The 22,468-nt window shown below is 33.4% G+C and overlaps 1 protein-coding gene across 6 annotated transcripts in view; it reads right to left on the reverse strand.

The window, feature by feature from the left end:
* Positions 1–22,468, reverse strand: part of LOC105467216 (attractin like 1) — an 882,222-nt gene that overhangs the window by 530,182 nt on the left and 329,572 nt on the right. For all 6 annotated transcript variants that reach the window (XM_071069067.1, XM_011716729.3, XM_011716724.2 and 3 more), the window contains one exon: positions 8,246–8,298. In XM_071069067.1, coding sequence (XP_070925168.1) covers positions 8,246–8,298 — 53 coding nt within the window. The remainder of the gene's footprint in view (positions 1–8,245; positions 8,299–22,468) is intronic.

Genomic DNA, 22,468 nt, shown 5'->3' on the forward strand with positions numbered 1-22,468 from the left:
TCAGTTGAATGAAATTCTATAATGGAATTACATAAATTTTTTATATCAATTTTGGGAAGTTACGGTATCTTTGGATGAAGATTTCTTATTTGAAAAAATGGTACGATTTTTTAATTGTTTAGATCCTCTTATTTCCTTCAGCATAATGTTTTTATTCTATTCATATAAAAACTTATTGCTTACCCATACCACTAATTTCCACTTCTTTAATGGTTAAGAGGGTTGAAACCTGCCTTTACTATTTCCTGTGTGATCTTATACAAATTAGCTCAGCTTTCTCTATCTCTGTTTTCTTATCTATAAAATGGGAATAATAAGCACACCCTTCCCATTTGAGTATTACATAAGCTAATACATATAAAAAGCTGAGAACAGTCTAGTACAGTAAGTTCTCCATAAGTGTTAACTAGTATGATCGTTATTTTAAATTCTGGTGGTTGTTCTTTACCAGTTTGGGAAAAATTATGTTTTATTTACTAAATGCTAATAATGAGCTATATATCTATAAGAAAAAAATTCACAGGAAGAATACTATGCATGTTATCACCTCTATGACATAAAATCATTCTCAGGACATGATGCAGAGATTTATTTAGAAGGCAGGCAGTCCTTTCAGTAGGCCATTCAACATTTTATACACAAATAAGGAACTATTTACCTCTGGCTCAAGGCAGACACAGCCCCACACTAGGGTACATGGCTTAGTAAGAAAAGTAAGTACAGCATATCAACTCTCAATCTTGCTCTCAGCTGAGTACCCTTACAAAGCATACACACTACACAACTCAACTTGGGGGACCCAGTAGGAGGTTTATGGACATTTTATTTCCTTCCTTAAACTTTTTCTTGTATTATTTTTACAGTGAGTCTATGATTTTTTTTCCTTTTAGCTATTTTAAATTTTCTTAGAATCATGTTTATTATCCTTCATTTTGGATATGCTAAAAGAGTAAATAATTCTGAAATAAAAATTTAAAAGTACGGAGATATAGGCTTCAGAAAATTTAATAAAAACAGTGATGAATCAAAGAACAAGGTCAAAATGCCAAAAATGTGACTCATTTATGTCTTGTCAGATACTGTTCAACCCATCATGTCTGCAATCTGTTAAATATAAGAATTTAGATTCTTGGTTTTTATTAAGGTCACTCTGCCCCATTTGCAAAGGAAACAGCCAGATCCTACTTAAATAGCAATTTATATCCAACGGTTAAAAAGTAATATAAAACATTCACTAACAATATGTTCAGTTTAAAACCGGAAAAATATTTTATTCAGTTGTAGAAAACCAGGATAATAATTAGTTTCACTGTTTTCTATTATATATTATTGTAAGTAATTAAACTGACATACTATTTTAAGTCATCTTTTTCAACTTAAATTTCCTACTCTCAAAATAGGTAGTTTTATTATTACTACAAAATTCCACCATGAACTCTAAATGAAAGAAACTCTAAAAAAAGAAATTCAATATAAAACAGTAATTTTTTAAAGAGTAAAAGATGAAATAAAATGTGTTCAATTACTTGGAACTATATTAAAACACAATAATTAGTGGTGTGAGCATTGCAAATTACACGTATTTAAAGAATTAGCAAATTCTACATTTTGAAATATATCATCTATATAGCATTTCCATAGTCTAGTCTTTCATTTTAAGGTTTTCTGTGTTAAAATTGTTATTACAATTAAAAGAAAGCATTTAAGAAAAAAAAAAAACAGTAGTACTTTGTGACTACTACTTTTTGTATTTACTAAGAATATATTGAGTAATTCAATGTTTACAAGGGCCAAATTAGTTAACACTGAATGTTTTTCCTCTTTTGTGAGGCATGCTTTGGTTTTTGGTTTTAAACTGAACTTTGAAAAACTACTAAGTAAATAGAGTACAACTGGTGACATATTGCTTTCAGTTAAGTTAATACCACATTGCACTCAATTGCTTTAAGTTACAATGTGGACTTGCATCTTAAATTTCGATCTAATCTTGAAAATTAGAATAGTTTCTATTAACATTATTACAAGAGTTATTGTCCTTTTCTTTTTTAAGCATCATTTCCTTTCAAATATTAAGCTTTAAAGGTCTCACAACAATCCCAAGAGTGCCACCTAGTGTTTTATGGTTATGCTTTTGATATTTCTAAAAGAACACAGGGGTCCTATATAATCTAGAGAAGAGTTGTCCAATAAGGTCACCACTACCATATGTGGCTATTGACTAGTTGAAAAGTGACTGATTTGAATTAAAATGTGATGTAAGTATGGAATGTAAACTTTGTTTCAAACAGCAGTACAAAAAAAGTAAGATATCTCATTAATGATTTAATGACTTTTAAAACTGATTACACATTAAAATGAAAAAATTTTAGATATGTTAAGCTAAAAAAACTTTTATTAACATTTATTTTACTCATTTTCTATAACTTTTTAAAGGAAGCTACTAGAAAATTTTAAATTACATATGTGGCTCACATCATATTTGTATTGGACAACATTGATATAGAAGAAAACTTATGTTAGTCTTCAATATAAAAGTGTTAGACATTAGTATATTTGTAATAAACAGAGATTATATAATGTGTTCATAATGGTAACTAGTTACTCCTTTGGCAAATAAAAGAAACTAAAGGCTCAAAAATATAGAAGAGGAATTTCTAATTTTAAAAAATCAAACAAAAAAATATATTCCTATAAAATAAATCCAGGATATTTTAAATAAGAAAAACAAAAATCATGTGGAAAAGCTAGAGAGTGAAGACAATTTAAATGACATAGTAATTGGACAGTCTGAGCATCAGTGGGAATAATAATTGCACATGGATTAAAACATGTATGAATCTATAAGCTCATTAGTGACAAAAACTAATTGTCATTTTTGAAAGATATTGAATGAACTTTTTATTTTAAATAAATACATACATGCATAAAAGTAAGTAAGGGAAATAAAAAATACAGGGAAAAACTATAGCTTTTATTATGCCTTTCCTATGCGAACTGTAGCAATAAGTAACCAAACAGCTGATGAAAGAAAATTTGTTTTTACCTAAGTATTCAAAACAAAACATGAAGAAGAAATTGGAATATTATAACTTTTCTTTGCTTTTCTTTTTTCTTTCTTTTTTTTTTTTTTTTTTTTTTTTTTTTTTTTTTTTGAGTTTTGCTCTTGTTGCCCAGGCTGGAGTGCAATGGCGCGATCTCGGCTCTCCACAACCTCCACCTCCCAGGTTCAAGCAATTCTCCTGCCTCAGCCTCCCATGTACTGGGATTACAGGCATGCACTACCATGCCCAGCTAATTTTGCATTCTTAGTAGAGACAGGGTTTCTCCATGTCATGTTGGTCAGGCTGGTCTCGAACTCCCCACCTCAGGTGATTCACCCGCCTCAGCCTCCCAAAGTGTTGGGATTACAGGTGTGAGCCACTGTACCCAGTGGAATATTATATCTTTTCAATCTTCATCAATTAAAATCTAAACATTGAGCATCAGTGTGTGCCAAGAACATAAGAGACACCAATAGACATGATATGGCTCTTCTAGACAAAGAAAACCAAACCATCTACAATTATTATTTTCTCCAAAATCAAATACAAATTTGATTAAGCCTCTAAATCAGGGTTTCTCAACCTCAATAGTGTTGATATTTTTGGCCACATAAGTCTTTGTTCTGGGAAGGCTGTCCTTTTCATTGCAGGATATTTACCAGCATCCCTAGCCTCTACCCCTGAGATGCCCATGGCACCCACGTCCCACTCCCCAGTTGTGACAAACAAAAATGCCTCCAAACACTGTCAAATGTGTCATAAAGGGTAAAAATGCCTTAACAAAATTTGGGATTTTATTTGCCACATTCTCAATAAAATTTTTTAAAATTAAGAATAGCTAAAAAACGTTTTGTGGATTGGAGGAGGGTGAGGATCTGAAAACTACCTATCAAGTACTATGCTTATTACCTGGAAGATGAAATAATCTGCTCACCAAACCCCCACAACATGCAATTTACCTATATAACAGGCTGCACATGCAGCCCTGAACCTAAAATTAAAGTTAAAAAATAAAAATTACTTTAAAAAGCAACTAAGAACATAATTACGTTTTTAAAGATAAAACCGGAATTCATAAATTCTGTAAAAAATAATGATAATTTAAAAATCTTCTAGCAAATGTGGGCAAAACAACAGCAAACAGTATATAAGAGAAGGAAATTATTAAACACAAAATCTGAAATTGATGAACTAAAAAACATGATCCACAGAAAAGAGAAATAAAACCAAAAGCTGATGTTATGAAATAGCAAAACATAAATAAAAATAACCACCAATTAAAAAGCACTAGACCCAAAAATTTTTTTTGAAATACTTAATTTTTATTTAAAGATTTAACTATTCCCATTTTAAAAGGAGATATAGCATTGTTCCAAATTCATTTTTAAAAGCTATTACCACAATTGCAAATAGAATGGAAATTTTCTTTTTTTTTTTTTTAGATGGAGTCTCGCTCTGTCACCCAGGCTGGACTGCAGTGGTGCAGTCTCGGCTCACTGCAAGCTCTGCCTCCCAGGTTCACGATATTCTCCCACCTCAGTCTCCTGAGTAGCTGGGACTACAGGTGCCTGCCACCACACCCGGCTAATTTTGTTTTTGTTTTTTATTTTTAGTAGAGATGGGGTTTCACCACATTAGCCAGGATGGTCTCCATCTCCTGACCTCGTGATCCACCCTTCCTGGCCTCCCAAAGTGCTGGGATTACAGGTGTGAGCCACCGTGCTCGGCCAGAAAATAATTTTTAAAAACTGCAGTCATAGGTCATTTATTTAGAAAAAATAACATACAAAAAAGACAGACCATCTTCATTCATACTAAAAATATTCTAAATTAAAATATAAACAACTAATATTTAGCAGTATCCAAATACTAATATGCCATGACTAAGTTTGGTTTAGCCCAGAATGAAAAGATGTTTAACATGAGAAAATCTACTAATGTAACTTAGTATTTAATAAGGTAAAATAAAGTTATTCATGATATAACCTTGTCACAAAATACAATAGGAATTTGCTTAATTTGATTCAAGGAATATTCCATAAATTATAATAAACATCCTACCTGATAAGGATATCTATTATCATCACTGTGATTCAGCCCAGAAATAGAGGTCTCAACATCCCAATAAGGGGGAAAAATATTGAAAAAGGAATAAAACTGTGCTTATTTGCATGTAATATAATTAACTGCATTTAAAATCCAAGCAAATCTACAAACAGAATTTAGTAAGCATTCACCAAAGTGAATGAATATAAGATCAATATACTAAAATGAATTTTATTTTTATATGTCAGAGTAGGAAACAAAAGTTTGAAAAATACAATTTAAAATAGCAACAAAAAACTGAAAAAAAAGATAAATTTTGCACACCCAACAAATCATTTTCAAGGCATGAACACATAAAATCAAGTTCAACATTATTAGTCATTTCAGAAATACAAAACAAAATCACAAAATGCCACTACACACACTCTAGAATGTCTATGATCAAAGAGACAGACAATGTTGTATTGATGAGGACATCAAGGAATGAAATTTCTAGTATCAAAATTTTCTAGTATAAATTTTTAAATGTTACCAACGTTCTGGAAAACCATTTGGCAGTTTCTAAAATAATTAAGCAAAAACTTATCATACAACCAAACTATACACTGCTAGGAATATATCCAAGGAAAATAAAAACATATGTTCACATAAAGACCCTATGAGTGTTCATTCACTGCAGCATTTTTCTTAATAGACAAAACCTAGAAAAAATCCCAAAGTCCATGAACTTACGTATGGACAAAAAAGACAGTATATTCACACAATATATACCATTAACTAAACTAAAAATACTAAAATCGCGATACTAACAAAGTAAAATAGAAATTTCTGATAATCATATAAATTAAGGCAGGAAATGCACTGGACATAAACACCCTTTTCTGATAAAAAATGTACAGCAAAGTAGGAATAGAAGGCAATTTCCTTAACCTGATAAAGACAGTTAGCAAAAACCTGCAAGATACTTAATGATAAAAGACTGAATGCTTTCCCTCTTAGATCAGAAACAAGACAAGAATAAATACTTGCATGTTCACATCTTTTAAACACATTATTAAAGGTGCTAGCTATAGCAATAAGGCAGAAAAAAGAAATAAAACCATCAAGATAGGAAAAGAAGAAATCCAACTGCAATTATTTGCAGAAAACATTGTATGTGTAGAAATTCTGAGAGAATCAACAAAAAATGGTACTAGAAGTAAAATGTGACTTTTGCAAAGCTACAGGATGTAAAACCAATATAAAATCAATTATAAATGCCAGAAACAATCAGAAATGAAATATTTAAGCTATCATTATCAATAGCATCACAAATTTAAATTACAGAAGGATAAATCTGACAAAAATGTGAACTACACATTGTAGTTATAATTATAAAATATTAATAATAAAAATTAAAGAATTGAGAAAAAATAAAAAATATGATAATTCCAGACTCACTACAGTTAACATGCCAATTCTCCCCAAATTCATCATAAGTTAAAAAAAATCACAAAACAAATTATAGCATTTTTTTGAAAACTGAAAGGCAGATTCTAAAATTCACTTGCAAATGCAAAAAAAAAAAGGAGTAGTCAAAATAAGTTTGAAAAGGAAGAACAAAGTTGGAGAATAAATACTAACCAATTTCCAAACTTAAAAAATCACATTAATTGTAATGTCCAGTGTCTGGACTCTTTTCTGTTTCATTAATCTATTTGCTTATTTTTATGCTAACGCGGCATATTTACAAACAAGTGTTTTTCAGCAAAGATGCATAGGAATTCATTGGTTAAAGTATAGTCTTTATATAAAGTGTGCTTGAATATTTAAATATTTACGTGGAGAAAAAGAACTTCAATCCATCACCTACTATATACACAAATATTAATTCAAAATGGACCATATACTTAAATAGAAAACTTAAAAATGTAATATTTCTACCAAAACCTTGGGAAAATCATAGTCACCTGTTAGGCTAAGAGTTCACAAAAGAACAAACTGATAAGTCAAGCTTCATCTAAATTAAAATCTGTTCTTCAAGAAAACAGTGTTAATAGGGTAAAAAGACAAGTTACCACTAGTAAAAAATATTTGCAAGTCATATATCTGATAAAGGACTTGTATCTAGAATGAAGTATGTGGAAAATTCATTAATATAAAAACAATCTAAAAAGTGGGCAATGGATTTCAACAGACCCTTCATCTAATAAAATATACAGATGGCAAACAATCCTATGAAAAGATGCTGAACATCATTAGTAATTAGGAAAATGCAAATTAAAATGACAGTTAGATACCATTCCACACCTATTAGAATGGCTAAAACTTGTACTAACTCTGAAAAAGGCTGTGAAATGTGGAAGAACTGAAACTCTCATACACTGCTGATGGGAATGTAAAATGGTACAACCATTTGGGAAACAGCATTTGGCTGTTTCTTTAAAAGTTAAAGATAGGCTGGGCGCAGAGGCTCGCATCTGTAATCCCAACACTTTGGGAGGCCGAGGCAGGCAGATCATGAGGTCAGGAGTTCGAGACCAGCCTGACCAACATGGCAAAACCCCATCTCTACTAAAAATACAAAATTTAGCTGGCCGTGGTGGCAGGCTCATTTAATGCCAGCTACTCGGGAGGCTAAGGCAGGAGAATCACTTGAACCTGAGAGGCAGAGGTTGCAGTGAGCTGAGATTGTGCCATTGCACTCCAGCCTGGGCCACAAAAGCAAGACTCCGTCTCAGAAAACAAAACAAAAGTTAAATGTATACCTATCATATAATCAGTACCCAATGAAAGTATCTGTTGGTACAAAATCAGTGCAGCCTTTTAGTAATGCCCAAAATTCTGCAAAATATCTATTATAAAATTCAAGTTCTTCAAAAATCCATCATAATGAAAAAGATTACATTAAAATCACATGAGTTTACTCAAGTTCTATACTTTGTTCTATGTTCAGAATAAAATCTATTGCTATTTCACTGTTCAGAGTAGAAAAAAATGCATCAAATATAATTAAGATAATATATTTCTTAGCAATATACATGAAGTTATATTATAAAATTTAAGAAACAGAAATTGCAAGATATTAATGACAATTTTAGTTATTTAAGATGACCTTTATTATTTGAAACTAATAGTATGTACCAATTATTTAAAATGAAGAATATACAAATACTTACAATAACATGTTCCTCTAAGTGGATTACCAACATAGCGATTTTCAGAGTCACATCTGCAGAAACACAAAAACTCATTTACTATTAAACAATGCAATTCAAAAGCCTCATGTTTTACTACAAGCAAAAAAGTATTTATATTCTACATCAAAACATACTTAAAACTATACCATTATTTGAAATTTCAAAAAAACATCTTCGAAAGATGTGTGTGAAATCTGAATTAATTGTAGAAAGCTTTATATATGAGAAAAAGTGAGAGATGAAATAGTGAAGAAAAAGAAAAACATACATGATAGGCATATAAGGAATGTTAAAAGGCAGATGAAATATAATTATGAGCTTTGGGATATGTATCCTGCCTTAATAAAGAGAAGAAGTGAAAGTCTGAAATAAGATACAGAGATATTTTTAGGTAGAAGAAAATTCAGGGAATTCATAAATCCACATTATTTTCACACTTGTGATTTTTTTTTTTTTTTTTTTTTGAAATTAACATATTTTCTCCAGTTTCTCCACCAATTAATCTGTATTTTTTTTTTTTTTTTTGAGACGGATCTCGCTCTGTCACCCAGGCTGGAGTGTAGTGGCCGGATCTCGGCTCACTGCAAGCTCCGCCTCCCAGGTTTACGCCATTCTCCTGCCTCCGCCTCCCGAGTAGCTGGGACTACAGGCGCCCGCCACCTCGCCCGGCTAGTTTTTTGTATTTTTTAGTAGAGACGGAGTTTCACCGTGTTAGCCAGGATGGTCTCGATTTCCTGACCTTGTGATCCGCCCGTCTCGGCCTCCCAAAGTGCTGGGATTACAGGCTTGAGTCACCGCGCCTGGCCAATCTGTATTTTTAAAAACAGATCTCCTCCAGTAAATAATGGGAAAAAAAGGTTTCCCTAATTAATCCAAACAAAATTGACTAATATAGATTAAATTCATGAGCTCAAACTTTGAATTCACATAAACACATTTTTTAAAAGTGAAAGAACATATGAGCATTCATACTCAGGTACTCTTATGTTTAATACATAAAAATATAGTTAACTATAGTGGTGGGAGAAAATCATAAGTATTTTCAAAATTTTTCAAGTTCACAAAACCTTGTTTGCCAAATAAAATTGACAATGTCTAATACAGATATAGCATGGTTTTACATAATGGTATTTCTTGGAACATCCTCCAAAATAAATTATTATAAAATTTATGCACCAGGGTAACTTAATAAAGTGACTTAATATTTAAATAATAAAAATTATATTTGCATATAGTTTAAATAATTATTTCATAAATATTATATATAAATATGTTACATATATTTCAACTCTAGTTAAGTTTAAAGAGGTAAAAGTCTAAAATGTCTTCAGTTTTTCAGAAGAGTTCATAAGAACAGAGGAATAGTAGAATACATATATATAATGAAGAGTCAAACAGTGAAAAATTAGAGGCTAAATAATCAGATTACATTCCCAATGCATTTTTCAACCATGTGCTAGCTAGTTTTTACATTCATGGAAAAAAGAATGAGTTGAAGAGTAAATTTTACTGTATATTAATTATAAAATTAAAGTCAAAATATGATAATCCTTTAAAACACTAACTTGGAAAAAAAGGACTCTATGAAACAAAGGAAGTTTGGGTGTTAGGTCTTCTGTGACATTTCCGAACACTACTTTTAAGATTTTGTCATTGATGGTAGTTTTCTAGTTTTAGAAATAAGCAATAGAGCACCAGAAAGTGTGATTCGTATCGAACTGTAACTTTGTATAAATTGATGACCAATCTCTCCCCATTCCGCCCTCCCCATACCCTCCTAAGCCTTTCAAAATCCTCCACAGCCTCTCATAACCACAATTCTCATAACCACAATTCTACATTCAACTTCTGTGAGATCTTATAACCACATTTCTACTCTCAACTTCTATGAGATCAGTCTTTTTAGATTCTACATATAAGTGAGATCATGCAGTATTTGTTCTGTGATTGACTTATTTCACATAATATAATGTCCTCTAGGTTTGTCCATGTTGTGTCCCAAATGACAGGATTTCGTTATTTTTTATGGACAAAATACATTCCAAAAATATATCACATATATTTATCCATTCATCTCTTGATAAGACTTAGACTGATTCCATATCTTGGCTACTGTGCATAGTGCTGCAATAAAAAGAGTACAGATATATCTCCAAAATACGAATTTCAATTCCTTTGGATAAATATCTAGTCGTGAGATTATTGGATCATATTTTCATTCTATTTTTAATTTTTTGAGAAACTTCCATACTGTTGTCCACAAACAGCTGTATTAATGTGCATTTCCATCAACGGTGGATAGAAGATCCTCTTTCTCCATAACCTCGCCAGTTTTGTTATTTTTTGTCTTTTTCATAATAGCCATTCTAACTAGCGTGAGGTGATAACGCATCATGATTTGGATGTGCATTTTCCTAGTGATCAGGGACGCTGAGTTTTTTCTTCTTATATCAGTGGGCCATTGTTATGTCTTCTTTTGAGAAATGTCTATTCAGATCTTTTGTCTACTCTTTATATTTGTGGGTTTTTTTGCTATTGAGTTGTTTGGGTTCCTAACATAAGGGATATTAATCCCTTGTCAGATGCATAGTTTGCAAATATTTTCTCCCATTCTATAGGTTGTCTCTTTGCTCTGCTGATTATTTCCTTTGCTGCACAGCAGCTTTTATTTTGATGTAATCCCATTTCTCTATTTTTGCTTTTGTTGCCTGTGCTTTTGAGGTCTTTTCCAAAACAAACAAACAAAAACCTTCCCCAGAGAAATGTAATAAAGTGTTACCTCCATGTTCTCTTCTAGTAGTCTCACAGTTTGAGGACTTACATTTAAATCTTTAATCCATTTTGATTTGATTTTTTTAAGCGGTGACAGATGGGGTCTAATTTCATTCTCCTTAATGAAACTTTTCCCCAGCATCATTTATTAAAGAAACTATTATCTCCCTAATGTGTATTCTTGGCACTTTTGCCAAAAATCAGATGGCTATATATGCATGTATTTATTTCTGGGTTCTTTGTTCTGTTTCATTAGTTTATGTGTCTTTTTAAACTTTTAATTTTGTTTGTTTTTGAGACAGAGTCTTGTTCTGTTGCCCAAGCTGGAATACAGTGGTGCAGTCTCAGCTCACTGCAGCCTTTACCTCCTGAGCTCAGGTGATTCTCCCACCTTAGCCTCCCTAGTAGCTGGAACTGCACACCACCATGCCCAGCTAGCTTTTTGTATTTTTATTAGAGATAGGGTTTTGCAGTGTTGGCCAGGCTGGTCTCGAACTCATGAACTCAAGCAATTCACCCACCTCAGACTCCCAAAGTGCTGGGATTACATTTTGAGCCACCGCACCTGGCCAATTTTTACCTTTTAATGTTTATGGGTACATAGTAAGTGTGTTTATGTATGGGGTACATGAGATATTTTGATACAGGCATACATTGTATAATAATGACATTAGGGTAAGAGGGACATCCATCACCTCAAGGAGTTATTTCTTTTTGTCACAAACTTTGCAATTACACTGTCTTAGTTACTGTAAAATGTACTATAAATTATTGTTTCATATCATTTTTCTTAACTTTTATTTTAGGTTATATTAGAGGTACGTGCGCAGGTTTGTTACATAGGTAAATTGCGTGTCACAGAGGTTTGGGGTACAGATTATTTCACCACCCAGGTAATAAGCATAATACTTGATAGGTGTTTTCTCTAACTTCACCCTCCTCCCTTCCTCCACCCCCTAGTAGGCCCTGGTGTCTGTTGTTCCCTTCTTTATGTTCATATGTACACAATGTTTAGCTCCAACTAAAAAGTGAGAACATGCAGTAGTACTTGGTTTTGTGTTTCAGTGTTAGTTCACTTAAGATAATGGCCTCAAGCTCCATCCACGTTGCTGCCAAAAACATGATCTTGTTCTTTTTCATAGCTGCATAGTATTCCATTGCTGGGTCAAATGGTAACTCTGCTCTGAGTTCTTTGAGAAATTGCTAAACTGCTTTCCACAGTGGCCAAACTAATTTACATTCCCACCAGCAATGTATAAGGTTCCCTTTTCTCTGCAACCTTGCCAGCATCTGTTATTTTTTTTTTAATAATTCCCATTCTGACTGGTGTGAGATAGTATCATATTCTGATTTTGATTTGCATTTCTCTGTCTTTTTTTTTTTTTTTTTTTCCTTTTTGTGGAGAACGGGGTCTCGCTATATTACCCAGGCAGGTCTCGAACTCCTGGGCTCAAGCTATCCTCCCGCCTCTGCCTCCCTGAGAGCTGGGATTACAGGCGTGAGCCACCGCGCCTGGTTAGTGATGTTGAGCATTTTTTCACCTGCTTGTTGGATACATGTATGGCTTCTTCCAAAAAGTGTGTGTTCATGTACTTTGCTCACTTTTTAATGGGGTGGGTCATTTTTTGCTTGTTGATTTAACTTCCATACAGATTCTAGATATTAGATCTTTGTGGGATGCATGGTTTGCAAATATTTTCTCCTATTTTGTAGGGTGTCTGTTTACTCTGCTGGTAGTTGCTTTTGCCATGCAGAAGCTCTTCTGCTTAATTAGGCGCCATTTGTCAATTTTCTTTGTTGTTGCCATTGCTTTTAGCATATTCGTCATGAAATCTTTGCCGGGTCCTACATCCAGAATGGTATCTAGGTTATCTTTCAGGGATTTTATAGTTTGGGGTCTTACATTTAAGTCTTTAATCCATCTTAAGTTGACTTTTTATATGGTGTAAGAAAGGGGTCCAGTTTCAATCTTCTGCATATGGCTAGCCAGGTTATTACAGCACCATTTATTGAATAGGGAGTCCTTCATCACTACTTGTTTTTGTCAGCCTCACTGAAGACTAGATAGTTGCACATGTACAGTATTATTTATTGGCTCTCTATTCTGATCCATTGGTCTATGTGTCTGTCTTTGTATACATACCATCCTGTTTTGGTTACCACAGCCTTGTTATATAGTTTGAAGTCAATTAACATGATACCCCCAGCTTTATTCTTTTTGTTTATGATTATGTTGGCTACTCGAGTTCTTTTCTGATTCCATATGAATTTTAAAATAGTTTTTCTAATTATGTAAAGAATGTCATAGTTTGATAGGAATGCCATCATCCTGTCTTGGTTACTCTTGCCTTGTAGTATATTTTGAAGTCATGTAGTGTAATGCCTCCAGTTTGTTCCTTCAGCTGAAGATTGTTTTGGCCATTTGGGGTCTTTTTTGGTTCCATATGAATTTCAGAATTGTTTTTTCTATTTCTGTGAAGAATGTCACTGATATTATTATAGAAATTGCACTGATTCTGTAGAATCTTTGGGTAGTGTTTATATTTTTAAAACATTACTTCTTTCAATCTTTGAACACAGAATGTCTTTCCACTAATTTGTCTCATCTTCGATTCTTTTAATCAATGTTTTACAGTTTTCATTGTAGAGATCTTTCACCTCCCTGACTAAATTTATGCCTAGGTAATTTTTTAAGTATTTTGGAATTTTTTTAGATATTTTAGGTGGAATAGCTCTCTTAATTTCTTTTTCAAATAGTTTTCTATTGACATATAGAAATGCTACTAAATTAGTCCCAGCTACCGGGGAGGCTGAGGCAGGAGAATGGCATGAACCCAGGAGGCAGAGTTTGCAGTGAGCCGAGATCACACCACTGCACTCCAGCCTGGGCGATAGAGTGAGACTCTGTCTCAAAAAAAAAAAAAAAAAAAAAAAAAAAAAAGAAAGAAAAAGAAATGCTACTAAATTCTGCACATGTATTTTGTATCCTGCAACTTCACTGAATTCATGTGTCAGTTATAAGTCATGAAATTTGTATAGTTTTCTATATATAAGATCATGTCAACAGTAAACAAACATGAACACTGAATTTCTCCTTTCTAATTTGGATGTCCTTTCTTTCTTTCTCTTTCCTAATTGCCCTTGCTAGGAATTCTAGTGCTATGTTGAATAGAAGTAGTTAAAGTAGGTATCATTGTATTGCTTCAGCACTCAAAGGGAAAGCTTTCAACTTTTCCCTGTTTGGTATGATGTTAGCTGTGGATGCATATATGTGCATATATGTTGAGGTGTGTTCCCTCTAAGCCTAATTTTTCAGGGGTTTTATCATGGAGGAACGTTAAATTTTATCAAATTCTTTTTTGGCATCTATTGACATGATCCTATGGTTTTTGTCCTTCATCCTAGTAATGGAATGCAACACATGTATTGATTTTTGTGTGTTGAACTATACTTGCATTACTGGGATGAATTTCACTTAATCATGGTCAATGATATTATGATATGTTGTTGGATTCAGTTTGGAGTACTGTATTATGGGTTTTTGCATCTATATCCATCAGGGATATTGGCCTGTAGTTTTATTTTACACTTTTGTCCTTGTCTGGTTTTGTTATCAGGGTAATGCTGGCTTCATAGAATGAGTTTGGAAAAATGTCCTCTACTTCAATTTTTTGGAATAGTTTGATAAGAATTGGTATGAGTTCATTTTTAAATATTTGCTAGAATTTAGCAATGAAGTAATCAGGTCCTGGATTTTTTTTGATAGGAGTCTTTCTTTTACTAATTCAATCGTGTTTCTCATTATTGGCCTGTCCAGGTTTTCTATTTCTTCATGATCCAATCTTGGTAAGATAAGCTATAGGAAATTTATTCATTTCTTCTAAGTTTTCAAATTTGTTCATCTATCATTGCTCATTATAGTCTCTAATAATCCTTTGTATTGCTGTGGTATCAGTTGTGATGTCTCCTTTTTCATCTTTGATTTTATTTATCTGAGTCATTCCTCTTTTTTCCTTAGGCTAGCTAAAGGTTTGTCAATTTCGTTTCTTATTTCAAAAACCAACTCGTCATTTTCCTGATGCTTTGTATTTTTTTATTCTCTATTTCCTTCATTTCTTCTCTGTTATTTATTATTTCTTTCCTTCTCATAATTTTGGGCTTAGATCATTCTTGTTTTCTAGGTCTTTGAGATACAACATTAGGCTGTTTGAGATATTTCTACTTTTTCAAATAGGTGATTATTGCTACAAACTTTCCTCTAAAAACTGTTTTTGCTATATCCCATAAGTTTTGGTATGTTGTATTTCCATTTTGATTTTTCTCAAGAAATGTTTTAATTTGCTTTTTAATTTCTTCATTGACTTGTGTAATCTCCATGTACATATACAGTTTCCAAAGTTCCTCCTGTTATTGGTTTTGGTTTTATCCCACAGTGGTCAGAAAAAAAATACTTGATATACTTTGATTTTTAAAAATTTGAGGCCAGGAGCCGTGGCTCATGCCTGTAATCCCAGCACTTTGGGAGGCTGAAGCAGGTGGATCACCTGAGATCAGGAGTTCAAGACCAGCCTGGCCAAAATGGTGAAACCCCATCTCTACTAAAAATACAAAAATTAGCGAGGCATGGTAGCAGGCACCTGTAATCACAGCAACTCAGGAGGCTGAGGCAGGAGAATTGCTGGAACCTGGGAGGCGGAGGTTGCACTGAGCCGAGATCGCACCACTGCCTTCCAGCCTGGGTGACAACAGTGAGACTCCGTCTCAAGAAAAAAAAAATGTTAAGACATGTTTTGTGGCCTTACATATAATCTATCCTAAAGAATGTTATATGTGCTGTTGAGAAGACTGTGCCTTCTGCGGCTGTTAGACGGAATGCTCTATAAATATCTGTTAGGTCCATTTGGTCAAGAGTGTTGTCAGACACTGAAGTTTCTTTGTTGATTTTCTGTCTGGATGATCTACACATTGCTGAAAGTGCAGTGTTGAAGTCCCCTACTATTATTGTATTACAGTCTATCTCTCCCTTTAAATCTATTAATATTTGCTTTATATATATAGGTCCTCTGCTAGTGGGTACACATATGTTTATAATTGTATCTGCTTGCTGCATTGACCCCGCTATTATTATATAATGGCCTTGTCTCTTTTTACAGTTTTTAACTTAAAGACTATTTTTTTTTCCTATAATTACAGCTACTTCTGTTCTTTTTGGGGTTCCATTTCCATGAAATAGCTTTTCCCATCCATTTACTTTCAATCTATGCATGTTGTTTTATAAGTAAAGTAAGTCTCCTGTAGGCAGCATAGCTTGGTCATATTTTTCTATCCATTCAGCTCTCTTTTAACTGAATAATTTAAACCATTTACATTCAAGGTAGTTATTGATAGATAAGGGATGACTATCACGATTGTGTAACTTGTTTTCTAGTTGTCTAGATATATTTTTCCTTTTTTCCTCTCTTAAAGGCTTCCTTTGGGGTTATGTGATTCTCTCTAGTAATGTGTTTTATTCCTCACTTTTTTAGTGTTATCTATTATAGCTTTTAGCTTTTTCATTACCATGAGACTCACAAAAACATCTTATAGTCATAATAAGTTATTTGAAACCAATAAAAACTTAACTTTGATTGCAAAGGAAAGAAGAAAACAACAAAAAATGGTATATTTTAACTCACTATCCCTCCATGTTTTGAATTTTGACGTCACAGCTTACATTTTTCATATTGCCTATCTCTTTACAAATTATCGTAGTTTTTATAGTTTTGTTGTTTATTCTTTATACAAAGATAAATGTGGTTGATACAACACAATTACAGTATTAGCCTAACAATCAATGTAAGTATTCTTTTCTTTAAGTTTGAAGAGCTCTCTTTAGCATTTCTTGCAGAACTGGTCTTGTAGCCATTAAGTCCCTCAGCTTTTGTTTGCCTGCAGAAGTCTTTCTCTCCTTCATTTTTAAAATACACCTTTTCTGCCTATAGTATTCGTGGTTGGCAGGTATTTTCCTTCCACATTCTGAATACATTGTCACTGTCACATTTCCTACTGTCCTGAAAGGTTTCTGCTGAAAAATTAGCTGCCAGTTACATTAGATCTCTCTTTTGTGTTTTTTGCTTCTTTTTTCTCACTTCTCTCTAGACCCTCTCTTAGTCATTGATCTTTGTGAGTTTAATTGTGACATGCCTTGTGGTATTCTTATTTGGATTGAATCTGGTGACCTTTGACCATGCTATAATTGGGTATTCACATCTTTCCCCAGGCTTGAAAAGTTTCCTGTTATTATTTTTAATAAGCTTTTGGCCCCTTTGTCTCTCAACTCCTTCTTGAATTCTAATAACACAAATGTGTTGTTTTGATGTTGTCCCATAGATCTGGTAAGCTTTCTTTGGCCATTTTCATTCTTTTGGTTCTTTCACCTCTGACTATGTTCTCAAATAGCCTACCTCTGAACTCACTAATTCTTTCTTTTGTTTGATCTATTGTGCTGAAGATGCTCTCTATTCCATTTTTATTTCATTCATTGTATTTTATTTCACTCATTCATTTCATTCACCTCCAGGATCTCCATTTGCTTTTTATTATTAATATTTCAATCTCTTAAGTTTCTTTCATGTATTTCTGATTGCTTCTCTGAATTTTGCTGAAGTTTGAGCTTCAGTAAATTTATTAACTTTCTAAAAACAGCTATTTTGAATTATTTGTCTGAAAGACCACGTCTCCATCACCTTAAGGCCAATCTCTGGCACAACCTTATTTTGTCTGTTTGGTGAGATCAGATTTCCCTGAATGATCTTGATGCTTAAGGACATGCAACAACGTGTGTGCACTGAGAGATCAGGTGTTTATTCTAGTCTTCCCAGTCTAGCTTTGTTTTTGCTCATCCTTCTTCAGGGCCTTCCAGAGTTTCTAAGGGGACTGACTGTTGTCTTCCCTGAGCCCATGACCACTGCAACTCCCTAAACACCAGAGGGCAGTCTAAGCCCAGAGCTGCCACAAGTCTCAGGAGGGCTCCAATGTTGGCAGGGCTCTCCAGGGCAGATGGACCCAGGGAAGATCTAAGGAGGGTAACTGGGCTGTATGGGAAAGCTGGCCAGGTAACCTAGACCAGAAGACTATCCCAGTGCCCCAGACAATCATGCCTCCCAGGAGGTCTCTGAACAGGTTAGATATGTCACCAACTGCAGCAGGAGGGGCCAAATCTGAGGCTGGGTCCCCTCAGGATCTACTGTGGGACAAAGGCTGGAGAGTCCACCTCAATTCCTCAGATGGTTGCACATCTCCTAGCAGGTCACTGGACAGATATGATAGTTACCTGACTACAGTGGGAGAACTGGGGGTGAGACTGGATCCCTCAGGATATGCTGTGAGATGACAACCTGGGATCTACTGAAAGATAAGTTTGGCAAGCCTATCAAGGAGGCTCAGACTCACAGTCTGCAGGATATGGGCAAGTGTCCCTCTGGGGTTTTGTGTGAGCAGTTCTGTGTTGGGAACTCAACTGAAGAGGGCAGGAGTCAAGCCACAGGACTACTTCTAGGTTCACTGCTGAGACTGATATCAGTGGCCTCTTACACTAGTATACACGATTCCTCCTAGATCCCTTAGAAGATGATTTTAGTTGTGGGTTCAAGGCCAAACAGGTCTGTAGTCAAATCCCTTGGGGATTAGGGCCATTTCTGGGCTTGAACCTTGAAGCAAAATTAATGCATCTGTCACCTGGGTGCCAGTCTGCATTCTCAAAACAACCCTCTTGAGCCTTGGACTCCACTGGGCTTTCACACCCTCCTGCCTGACTCCTGAGGCTCCTGCCAGTGACTTTTATCAGTAGATGGGTGCAGAGTTCTTGTCGTTGCGAGGAAATATTAGCAGGTTATCTCCTATTCTGCCATCTTGCTGGCATCACTCTCCCTCAAGTGTTTTCAAAGTGATAATACCGACTTTAAAAGCTCAAGGATACAAACTCATTTCTCTAATATGCAAGTTATAATATTTTCTTTTTTGTTTACAATATTGGGTTTATTCAAATTATATAATCTTATATTGAACTGAAAATTACTATAATAGATTTACCTTCAACACAGTATAAGTTTTACAAAGGAGTGGTTGAAATTTTATTTTCTCTAAACTACAAATTTCTTGAAAGGATGATATTATATGTTCTTGTGTAGGAAGTAACTTTGGCATCCCAATTTTAAGCTTTCAATAGTCAACCACAGAAAATTAACAGAAATAACAAATCAACACCACCTTGTTAAGAATTAAACTGAAAGGCTTTGCAGAGTTTTGGAAGGTGTCCAATACAAGAACTACATTCTCTATTAAATATTTATAGCTCAAAAAACCAAATGAGAAACATATATTATCTAAAGTGGTTTATATTAACAAATAATAATTTTTGAAATAATTTTGAATATATTAAAAGGGTTTTCAAATTTTATGAGTTAAATTTAAACACAAATTTTTGGTAGTTTAATTCCATGTGTCATTTAAGGAAACACAGGTACCTCCAAAAAGTTAATGAAATAAATACTTTCAATAAAAACATAACAATATGATTTTGGGCATGAAACTCAGCTTGAAAAAGACAAAAGTAGATGTAAATAAATGGAAAGACATTATTTATTCTTTAATAGGACCCCTCAATATCATCAGAATAGCAACTAATTTCAAAGATAATCTTTAATGTGATTCCATGAAAATGCCAATGAGATTTTATAGGAGCCAGAAAAGTTGATCTCAATGTTCAGGGACAAAAGTAAACATACAAGAATAGTTAGAAAAACACTGAAAAAGAAGAGCTTTGAAGAGAGGTAGACCTAAAAGACATTGAAATATACTCAAAGTCTCTATCATTAAATAATATTGTACTAGCACATAAATAGACAAAATGTATACAATAGAAATTCCAGAAACAGGCTCAACTATTGCATACTAAAAATCTAGTAAATGATAAAAGTTGTCTTAAATGACTGGAGTAAGACAGTCCTCGTAATAAATTAAAACAACTTGATAGCTATTGTAAAACTATCAAATCAGATCCAATCCTCATACTATAAACAAAATAAAACTCTAAATGAAGCATCAATCTAAATGTAAAAAATAACATTTTGATACAGTAAAAAAGGATAGGTTAATTACACAATAAAAGGCTTCCTAACCATGAATAAAATTCCAAATGTAATTTTTAAAAGACTAGGAAATATGAGTACATTAAGAAAGCAGCACAGCAAAAAAAAGAGTACAATTAGTACAGTCAAGAAACATGACAAACTGGGAGGAAATATTTGCAACTTATGTCTCACTGAAAAAGAGCTATAATCAGTAATTCATAAAGAACTCTTTAAAAATAATGGGGAAACAAATAATTTTATAGAAAAACTGGCAAAAGACATGAAGAGACAATTCACAAAAATGATATAAAAATGGCTTTTAACCACATGAAAAAATATTCAACTTCACTTATAATAATGGAAATATAAATTAAAACTACACAAACTATTCTCCACAAGATTGGCAAAATTTCAAATGCATAGCAATACATCCTGCTTATGAGCCTGTAGATAAATAGGCCGCCCCATATATGGCTGATGGGGATAGAAAATGAGAAAATTCCTATGGAGGACGACTTGACAATATCTAAAAAACTACATATGCATGTATTCTTTGACCCAACAATCCCACTGAAAGGAATTTACTCTTGAGAAAAACCTCCAATATTATAAAATTACACACATACAAGTTTATTCAGTGTAGCATAATTTTAATTGCAAGATACTAGAAAAATGTCTAAATGTCCCCGAATAGATTTGTTAACCTATGGTACATATACATAATGGAGTACTATACATCTGTAAACAAAACAGAACCAAAAAAATGAACATCTTTATGAACTGATATTAACTGAGCTCCAGGAAGTATTATAAAGAAGAAAAAAATGTAAAATTCAAAAGAGTATCTAAAATACATCTAATAATATGTCGGCTTTTGTGTAAGAAGGTGAAATAATAACTATTTCTCTAATATAAGATACACACAAAGACAGAAACACACATAGCTCATACAGCTTTACTTTTATGAAAGGAAACACAGGAAGGATAAACCAGAAAACAATAAAATTGGTTACCTACTGGAAGAGGGAGAAAGAAATGCGCAATAATCTCTCTGAGTATACTTTAAGTAGTTTCAGCTTATTAATGTTCAACATATTTAATTAATTACTTTAATACAATAAGAATGGAGAAGGAAAAAATTCATAAAATGAGAAGTAAGTAGAAATAAATGAGCCTAATAAACTTCAAGTGAATCCTATTTCCATATTGATGGAAAAAGAAAGTAAAAAAGGAGGGAAATAGGAGGAGAGGTAAGGGGAAGAAGAGAAGAGGGAAAAAAGGAAAGAAAGAAAAAAGGAAGGGAGGGAGTAAGAAAGGGGGAGGGAAGCAAGATTCAAAGTAACTTATGAATCCAAAATTTGGCTACATACTCTGAATTGGTGCAGGGCAAGGTGGAGGAAGGAAGCTTGAAATCAGATTCCAAATCTTTTATGTAGGTTTTATTACTGAAGTGATATAAGCAAAGTAAATCTGAAACTATTTTAGATTATAATATAGAATTGAGCAAATAAGGAAATATGTTGATGTCATTAGAAGTTAGTGTTCATTTACTGTAGAAGAAGGAACAAATATTGAGCTGGAGAAGGTACAAAGGACTTGTAGAAATAGATCTGAATTGGAAGTTTTAGTATGAAGAAATGTTTTATAAAATATTTATATGTGTGTATATACATGCATATGTATGCATGTATGTGCACATATGTGTATTTATATGTGCACATGAATAACTTATTATTTCCTAACTTTGTTCACCAAACAACCCACTAAGTAAAGATACCTCAAAGAGCAAAGAGCATACCTAGCACCAAGATCTTGGTCTCTAATATGCTATTCCATTACAAGCAACTAGAGCTCCAAAAGGACATACAGCTGATCCCACAACTGAGGCAGAAGAGGAATAAGATAAGCCTGAAATATCTTCTTACACCAGAAAGTAAGGAAGTATTCACAAAATTACAAGTGTGTCACAAAAACAAAAGAGCTAGTTTGAAGCCTCTCCTACTGGCCAAATCTTGGACAATGTGAGTGCCAAAGTGGTTAAAAACAGTAGTGAATTATAAATCATTGGGAAAAAAATAGGAATTCATGAGTCCATTCCAATAATAGATAAACAAATGGGGGAAGAAAGGAGGACTCTTGCTTCTAGAAAAATGTTGAGGTCTATCTGGTAAATGTGAAGGGGTCTACCATAGGAGTTGGTAAACATCATCATAAAAAATTAAGATTAGCAAGAATAAACAAATTTTTCTTTTCGTTAATGTCATGTCCTGTCAGATAAATTTATTCCATGTTTAATTCACTTAAAAAAGACAAAAGAGAA

Source organism: Macaca nemestrina, chromosome 9, assembly GCF_043159975.1.
Source record: "Macaca nemestrina isolate mMacNem1 chromosome 9, mMacNem.hap1, whole genome shotgun sequence".
Lineage (NCBI taxonomy): Eukaryota > Metazoa > Chordata > Mammalia > Primates > Cercopithecidae > Macaca > Macaca nemestrina.